The sequence below is a fragment of the Mercurialis annua genome, linkage group LG7 (assembly GCF_937616625.2).
Source record: "Mercurialis annua linkage group LG7, ddMerAnnu1.2, whole genome shotgun sequence".
Taxonomy (NCBI): domain Eukaryota; kingdom Viridiplantae; phylum Streptophyta; class Magnoliopsida; order Malpighiales; family Euphorbiaceae; genus Mercurialis; species Mercurialis annua.
In genome coordinates this window covers 13,246,640-13,255,437 of record NC_065576.1, presented here as the reverse complement: position 1 = coordinate 13,255,437, position 8,798 = coordinate 13,246,640, and the positions used below count along the sequence as shown (strand labels likewise).

Below are 8,798 nucleotides of genomic sequence, written 5' to 3'. Positions count from 1 at the left end.
AGTATGAGGCAATTCGGCGAGATGCGCCAAATTTGATAACAAGAGACGACGCGGTATATGAGGCAACACAATCCGTGTACCAGTTGGATTTTTCGACAGATTGGAGGAAAGAGATAACTAAGTGGTTTGAATCGCCAGATATGGCCAACAGAAGATTACGAACTCTGGCTTTCAATTATATAGTCATGGCCGATGAGCTGTACAAGAAGGGGAGCGACGGGTTGTTGTTTAGATGCATCGGCCCAAAAGAAGCGATGTTGGTCATGGCCGAGGTACACGAGGGTATCGCCGGTGCACATCAGGCTGGTCCGCGAATGCGTTGGCTTATCCATAAATACGGGTTCTATTGGCCTAAAATGGAGCAAGATTGTATCCGATATGCCCAAGGGTGCGAAGCATGTCAAAAGTGCGGTCCCGTACAGCACGTTCCTGCCGAGACATTACATTCGATAGTTAAGCCATGGCCGTTCCGAGGATGGGCTGTGGATTTAATCGGCAAAATATACCCGTCATCATCAAAAGGACACGCGTTTGTTATTGTCGCAACGGATTACTATTCTAAATGGGTTGAAGCCATTCCATTGAAGTCGCCAAGTCAAGAATCGGTCATAAAGTTCTTCAAAGAATATATTATCCTTAGGCACGGCTTGCCAGAAACTATCACCACAGACCAAGGAACTATGTTCACCGGAGGCGAAATAACCGACTACGCAAGAGAGATGGGCTTCAAGATGATACGTTCAACCCCATATTATGCACAAGCAAACGGCCAAGCCGAGGCGACAAACAAGGCGATCAAGGGTATTATTCAGAAGATGGTAGAAGACAACCCGAAACAATGGCACCAATTGTTAACAGAAGCCGTATGGGCAAATCGCACGAGCCAAAAATCGGCTACAGGCACTACACCTTTCAAACTCGTGTACGGGTATGACGCAATGTTGCCGATGGAGTTGACGGTAGCATCTACGAGGCGAAAGATGCAGCACGTCTTGACAAAAGCCGATTATCATGACAAAATGGTTCTCGAAGCCTTGGACTTAGATGAAGAGCGATTATTGGCACTTGACCACCTAGAAGCTCAGAAGAGAAGAGTAGAGCGTGTTTATAACAAACGTGTAAAAAGTAAAAGTTTCCAAATAGACCAGCTCGTTTGGAAAGTCATTTTGCCCATTGGAGCAAAAAAGGAAGGACTAGGAAAATGGTCTCCGAACTGGGAAGGACCATACAAAGTTGTCTGAATATTGGGTAACTGTGCATATATACTCGCTGACATAGATGGTCGAGTCCATGACCGGTCCATTAACGCACAGTATTTGAAGAAGTACGTCCCGAGCTGTTGGGAAGGAATTGACAGACGTATCTTCGAGAAGTAAGACAGGTAATTTTCACGAAATCGGACTCTTGACCGATGGGTTGACGGTACGGAATTGATAATCGGAACCAGAGCCGATTCACATTATTTAGGTTTACCTTGTAATTTGTACTTGCATTAGATATATATGAACTTCGGAACACCAGCCGATTTTTTCAATTAGCACTGGCACCTTTGTGGGTTTAAATCGGAACATTAGCCGATTAACGTGATGTTTATTTTAATAAAAGAATCAAAATGTTTAAAAGTGCAAGCAAAATGTAATATCAATAACATTGTATTAAAAATTACAAATCCAAAATGTTTAGACGTCAAGACGCTACAAAGAAATCAGCCGAAATGACTAAAGAGATCGCCCATCACACTTCGGATGTCGGATAAATTCTTCACCGCCTCAGAATAACGCTTCTCAGCACTGGCGAGTGTTTTCTTCAGTTGGTTCCGGCGATCCTTCAGATCCGTCCCTTGGGAAATAAATTCATCCAGCTGTTGCTCCAAGGGCGCGGCGATCTCTTCCTCAGCTTTAAGCTCCGCCTGCAGTTCCTCAATTTTGGATCTTAGTTCATCCATTTTTGTGGTGTGAGGGGCGAGTTTGTCAGATGTTTTCTTAGCATTCGACCTCAGAGAGCCAAACTCATCGTCAAGCTTGCGCTTGGTCTCCAGCGATTTCTCATATGAAGCTCTGGCAGGGGCGGCTTCTTTATAAAGCTTCGTCAAGTTCGGCAGCTCTTTCACCACCCTGGCGATTGTCGTCCTGGCTGATTCAGGGACCTTGTTCACATCTTTCACAGCAAGAAGGGCTTCCAGCGATGTTTTCATGCATTCAGCTTCGTCAGGATCGCCCAGCACCTGGATCCCTTTGGTTTTCATAGCTGCCATGGTATTCAGATGGAGCTCCACGTCATTTGCCGAGTCACCAGCTTCTGGCTCGGAGTTGGAAGAACTTTCGGTGGAGCCCTCTTCGTCGCTCTCCGTATCGGAGTCAAAGGCGAGGAGTTTAGTCTGCAAGAAAGGTACGAGTTAGATTACGGGGTCATGAGCGATAAATGAAGATTATAAGGGATGTACCTTTAAAGCTTCGGTGCGCGAGATGTTTGGCTTCAGACTCGAAGGGCCAGGAACCAAAACTGTCGCGGCAGCAGTCACCGAAGCAGGCGATTCAACCGCAGTTGGGCGATCCACCGAGCCCCCGCTCATCTTTATGGATATCCTGGTGCTGCTGCTTTTCTTTGAGGGTTCTTTTCCTTGTGGTTTCAAGGGAATCGCCTCCGGTATGATAATCAGCGGAACGACAACCGATTTCGCCTTTTTTGGTTGTGGCTTCGGTTTCCTACCAGTTTGCAGTACTGCTGGCGATTTCCCAGTTCTTTTCCTCTTCAGAGGTTGTTCGTCTTCCTCGTCTTCAGAAGGAATCGCTCCTTCAATCTCGGCTTCTACCTCTGAAAAGAAAAGAAGTTAGACGAATTTGGCGGAGTTATAAAAAGATATAAGAGGATTCGTTATTTACCAGCAGGCACTTTCAGTTCCTTGACAAGGGCGGCGATGTCTTTGCAATCACCTGGCACAAAATAACCAGTAAATGTCACCTTGTTAGGACGAGACTTCGGCCACTTATTCGCTAACATAATTTCAGAATTTGGTACTAAGGGTGCTTTATAAAGAAAAGATGGGCGAATATGTTTTTGGAAAATTGGGTAAGGGCGATGCGGATATTTTTTCTCCCACACTTTCCGCCATTTAAGGACATATTTTCGCCACGCTTCTCTTCTATGGTTTTCCATTTTTAAGCTTAAAAGAGGGCGATTTGTGGGGTCATACTTGAATTTGTAAAAGCGCTCAAATTTAACGATTTCAAGGTGATGCTCGTAATTACCTTTCCTCTTCTTCTGCTGCGGCACCTGTAAAAGAAAAACATCGGCGTGAGTACGTTTTCGCTTCGTTTCAGGAAGTTGAAAAATATTCAGTTTAAGTATTTCGTCTGCCGATAATCCAAAGTTGATCCCGATTACTATCTCCCACCACTCCTCGAACTCATTTGTTGAAGAAGGGTTCCCGTCAGGAATTGGTAATTCGTCTGGGGAAGGTAAGTAGGCTTCATGCAGTTGGCCGAGGTACCCAACATATCTAGGAGTTGGTAAGGCCGAGCGAGTAAGCCCTTGTTCGTTTCTGTCTATTAAGAACGGGCATGGAATCGCTTGGGTATAGCCGAATTGCCTTGACAGGTAGTTCGGACAGTAAGCTTCGGACCCGCTGTGTTTGAAGTTATTGCCGATCATCAGGTTGCGGCTTGTTAGGGCGTTGCACCAGTTTCCCCACCATTGGGAGTAGGTGTCTTCATCAATGTCATCGTCGTCAGTTATTTCCCAACCGTAGGTAAGCCATTTGGGTGGGAATCGCCAGCTAAGTATCGGGCACCAAGTGTTAGGCGATTCACGTGTGTCCAAAAAGTAGGCGATGACATCTTTGAGATGAGGTAAGGTGGCGACCCCTTGAAAGATGGTGTATCCAAAACATATGTCTGAAGATCGTTCTGGAAGTGTGACGATATCTGGGAAGTACATAAACAGCCATGCTTGGATCATCCACATCGGCCCACTGGAACATCGGTGTGCCTTGACTTTGCCATTTTTTATCATGGTATGCATGCATCGGTAGAGGTGTCCAAGGATGAATTCGCCCATGTTCAATGGATGGCCTTCGGCGAGGGCAACGGCGATTCGAAGACACTCGTGGGTGACTCGGAAGGAGGTTGGGCATATTATGAATTTGGCGAGGAAATAGGCTAAAAAAGCAACATGTTCGTCGGCAGTTGGAGGGAGGTGATTTTGACCGATGTTCGCTGATAAGAAGTGTTTGAAGCTTTTTGCCGATTTCTCGGGACGGAGGTGTAAGTTTGGAAGTGTTTGGCAGTTGAGAGGCGATATCCTTATACCGGTTATGTTAATATTGAACATACATGCTAAGTCTAAAAGGGTGATGGACATCGGTCCCTGTCTGAAACAGAAGGTGTTAGTGGTGTCAGACCAGAAAAGGGAAGCCCCAAAGCAGTAATGTTTGGCGATAGGGAAGGAGTTTTGGCTTATCCCAATTAGATCGTACAGGCCGATAGCCTTCCAGACATCGCCGTAATAACCGTGAAGTCTTAAAACCCAACTTTTGTAATCGACATTGGTACTTGGCCAGTTTCGGAAAGTTTCACCGGTCCATACGGAAGAATAGTGGAGTTCGGAGAAGCGAGGTGGAGCATGATCTGGGAATGGGACTGCGGTTTCACAGAGTTCTGAAGGAGTGGTGAGAATCGGACCAACTGAGAATCGGTTATCATCTAGTTCTGAAATTACCTCAAAGGAAGTCGACGGGGCGGCTGAGCGGACTTCGGCGATTTTGTTTGATGCTTCAAGAGTAGCTTGTTCTTGTTGAGACATGATGATATGGTGATTCGTGTTGAAGGATAGGCGATTTGGATCTGGAAAATCGGCAAGTGGTCAATAGTTCTGAGAGAATTTCGGAGTCAAAGATTCAGGTAAATCTAAAAAGGGAAAAAATGACTATTTTATATCCGGTAAAAGCGGTTACTGAATGTCAAAAGTCAAGAAAAATATTACCGCATGGGCCTTATGACATGGAGTGAAGCCCATATGAGGCTCTAGGCCGAAAATAACAAGCCCAGAGCTGTGACTCTAAGCTTGTTGGGGGCATTGTTTGCACCGGCCCAGAGATCTGGGAAGGAAGAAAAGCTGAATGGGTTCATAGGGGATTTCAGCCCAACAGGAGCTATGTTTATTTTAGCCTTTTATTATTTAGTTTTTCTTCATTAATTAGGAGATAGAATTTCATTAGAATTAGGTCTCTTTATTAGGGTTTGTTCCCTATAAATAGTCAGTAGTTTTGTATTATTATTTTTATCAACACATCATTAATCAAAAACCAAAGCTCAGGCTTTTTATCCCAATCTCCGGATTGAATCTTAGTTTAGGAGTAGAATTGACATTAATCTCGCTTGGATCTCAGGATTCCCAGATTAATACTGTTAGTTTAATCGAACGACGGCGACGTCATTCACAATTTGAACAACGTTACTTGAATTCGAGTTTCGTCACTTGAATTAGGGTTACGTCATTCAAATCCTGTTTACCTCATCTAGAATCATACCGGTTAAAGCATCAGTACCTAAAGTTACCCATTAATAAATTCAAAGGTTTGAGCAAGGTGAAAATCTAGCGAACAGATGTTAACAATTAATAATTTAGAATAACAGATCAAATAGTCAAAGGGTACAGTTGATCATTTCCTCTTAATTAGTGTATATAAAGAGATAATCGTGGACAAGGTTATTATGCACTTGAATTTAGGAGTTTCAAATATCTTAAAAACAGAATTGCACTAGAATTCCAATATTTTCCATTTTAACATTTTATTTGAACGCATTCATTTTCGTGCTACATAGCTCGTTCAAGAATAAATGGCTCCTCCACATTTTTCTGAATCATCACTGTTTAATTTTGTCGTTAGAGACGGCAATGGCGTGAAAGGAATGGTAGACTCAGGCCTATCAGAGGTACCACAACAATATATTCAACCTCCACAGGAAAGAATAGACAAACATAAATCCACATTAAATGAAAATCCACCAATTGACTTGTCGAAACTAGACGGTCCGGACCACGAGCAAGTGGCGACGGAACTAGCTAGAGCCGCCGAGACTCTAGGGTTCTTCCAAGTGGTGAACCACGGTGTTCCGGTTGAGGTGCTAGAGTCGTTGAAGCGTGCAGCTCATAGTTTCTTTAACCAACCATCCGAAAAAAAGGCTATCTATTGCAAGGGTGTGAGCCCTAGCCCATATGTGAAGTATGGCACTAGTTTTGTGCCAGAGAAAGAGAAGGCATTGGAATGGAAAGATTATATTAGCATGATGTATACTACTGATGAAGAAGCACATCAATATTGGCCTAAGGAATGCAAGTAAGCACTCTCATTCATACGTTCATTCTATTAGTATCACATTATTTCGTATAAATTAATTTTTTCTAATGATCATGCGTTACGTTTATTCTTTTTCAGAGATGTGGTACTAGAATACTTACAAACATCAATTAAGATGGTGAGAAAAATAGTGGATGTTCTAATGGACAAGCTAGGAGTGGAAGTAGAAGATGAAACAATAGAAGCACTGATTGGATCGAAGATGGTAAATATGAACTTCTATCCGACATGTCCGAATCCTGAGCTTACCGTCGGGGTGGGACAACACTCAGACATGGGTACACTTACTGTGTTATTACAAGATGATATTGGCGGTTTATATGTTAAAGTTGAAGAGGGCGAGAAGAAAGGAGAATGGATGGAAATTCCACCCGTTTCCGGTGCTTTGGTCATTAATGTTGGCGACATGTTACAGGTTTGAATAACTCATCAACTTTTTTTGACTTCCATTTAATAAAATCTGAACATAAAACTTAGATTAGAATATGCAAGCGAGTCGAGATCGAACTCAAATGCTCTATTGCTAATGCAGATAGTAAGCAATGGGAAGTATAAAAGTGCAGAACATAGAGTGAGGACAACAAGTGAGAAATCAAGAGTGTCAATACCAATTTTCACAATTCCAAAACCAACACAGAAGATTGGACCGTTGGCTGAACTGGTGAAAAAAGACGGACTGGCTTTGTATAGAGAAGTTATATTTGGAGAGTACATGACCAATTTCTTCAGCAATTCCCACCAAGGAAAGAAATCGCTTGATTTTGCTGCCATCAATTAGTTCCTGATTCTTATATCATTTTATAAAAAATTCAGAATGCCTTATTTTAGATGCCGTTGATATTCAACAACTCGATATAAATATAAATTAAAAGTTAAAACTAGTGCTAATCAAGAACTTCTACTTGATTAACATGTCATATAAATTAATATTATTAGCTTGTGACATATTTTTTTGTATTAAATGTGGATATAATTCTACATTGAATGTTTCTATTTCACATTTTGTAACTGAATATTAATTTATAATTGGTGTACTGTACTCTTTTAATTATGACCAACTCTTATACTTTACTTTTAAGTTACTAGAATAGATTTCATTAACGGTATAAACTATATTTAAATAACGTAATGCAAATAAAGATATAATAGGTTAATGAAGAGTTTAATTCCAACTCATATTAAAAAAAATAACAAATTAGTAGGAGTCTAATTTTAATAATGAGACTAATATATAAATTAAATAAGAGTTTACGAGTCTAATATATCTTGTAACTCTAATTCTGTAACTAATAGTACAAGCTAACTCTAATTCGACCATTGTTATATATAATATAACTATATAAACGTTTTTTTTATTGTGATGTAAATAAATGTTTTATAAGAAAAAAAGGGCAAATAAGTATTGAATACCATGTGTCAAGGTCCTTTATTGTGTATGATGATTTACAATAAAGCTATATATGTTTAATTTGTATTTATTTCATTAATAAGTATGATTAAGCTCTGAACAAGTTTGTAGATGAGCTTAATTGAAGAAAATGCCGAAAGAAAAGTTGGATAGTTAAGAACCCAAACCTTTACGACTTATTGTAATTATATCCAAATTTTTAATTTTTACAATAATATCCACATTGCATTTTTTTTGTTGCAATAATATCCAAATTACATTTTTTGTAGCAATAATAGTCAAATTGATGGCTAAATTTGTTGTTTTCAATTAAGATATTAGGCTATTATTATGTTTTGATGTATAATAGTATAGTAAAAGTTTCAAAAAATGGCAAAAATCTCAAAAACATTCACATAAAAAGTGCAATTTGGATATTATTGCAACAAAATAATGCAATTTGGATATTATTGAAAATAAAAAGGTTTGGATATAATTGCAACGTAAATATTTGGGTTTTTTTTGCCATTAAGCCTTATTTTTACCGGGGCTTTTGTTGATTTTCAGTTTTTTTCTTATAAGGACAATTTTTAATTTCCATTGTTTTATGTTAAGTTTTGGATTTGGATTTGAGTTGTTACTTGGTGTTGTTAATTTGTAAAGAACTGTCAATTTTTGCAGAAGGTAATTTAGTTGAGCAGTCTGTTTCACTTTTACTATTTAAAAACTCTTTTTAAAAACAAGTGTTGCTTCGGGATTAACCAATTCTTACCGTTAATGGTATGCTTGCTACATGCTGCTGTACTTCTTATTTTCAGTTTTAGATATGATTCATTATAACTTTAATATTCTTATGAAATTTGTTGTCTTTATACTTGATTATAGCTTTAATCTTCATCAATATTTTTTGTACTGTTTAAATAAAACAATTTTACATTAACATTAATTAACATGAAAAAGAAATTTAACTACAGCAGGTTACTTAAATATAATACTAAGTATAAACCATATTCTTATACATAATGGAAAATTGGAAATACATTAATGCTCTCC

The 8,798-nt window shown here is 39.7% G+C and overlaps 2 protein-coding genes across 2 annotated transcripts; one reads left to right on the top strand and one right to left on the bottom strand.

Annotated features, from left to right (window-relative positions):
* Positions 1–1,923: 1,923 nt before the first annotated feature.
* On the bottom strand, positions 1,924–4,110 carry LOC126656838 (uncharacterized). The gene is made up of 2 exons (XM_056103728.1): positions 2,883–4,110; positions 1,924–2,814 (listed from the first exon to the last, which is right to left on the bottom strand). Exons 1-2 carry the CDS (start codon positions 4,054–4,056, stop codon positions 2,429–2,431), a joined length of 1,560 nt encoding a protein of 519 aa, XP_055959703.1. The 5' UTR covers positions 4,057–4,110; the 3' UTR covers positions 1,924–2,428.
* A 1,727-nt stretch (positions 4,111–5,837) lies between these two features.
* LOC126656636 (scopoletin 8-hydroxylase-like) lies at positions 5,838–7,169 on the top strand. Its single transcript, XM_050351246.2, has 3 exons — positions 5,838–6,337; positions 6,437–6,773; positions 6,891–7,169. Exons 1-3 carry the CDS (start codon positions 5,838–5,840, stop codon positions 7,134–7,136), a joined length of 1,083 nt encoding a protein of 360 aa, XP_050207203.1. The 3' UTR covers positions 7,137–7,169.
* The last annotated feature ends 1,629 nt before the right edge of the window (positions 7,170–8,798 follow it).

Bases quoted from the DNA above. Each gene is read 5' to 3' on its own strand.
- LOC126656636 (XM_050351246.2), top strand. From the start codon at position 5,838: ATGGCTCCTCCACATTTTTCTGAATCATCACTGTTTAATTTTGTCGTT. The intron at 6,338-6,436 runs GTAAGCACTCTC...ATTCTTTTTCAG, and splicing joins TATTGGCCTAAGGAATGCAA to AGATGTGGTACTAGAATACT. The intron at 6,774-6,890 runs GTTTGAATAACT...TTGCTAATGCAG, and splicing joins ATGTTGGCGACATGTTACAG to ATAGTAAGCAATGGGAAGTA.
- LOC126656838 (XM_056103728.1), bottom strand. From the start codon at position 4,056: ATGGGCGAATTCATCCTTGGACACCTCTACCGATGCATGCATACCATG. The intron at 2,815-2,882 runs GTAAATAACGAA...TTTTCTTTTCAG, and splicing joins GGAACTGAAAGTGCCTGCTG to AGGTAGAAGCCGAGATTGAA.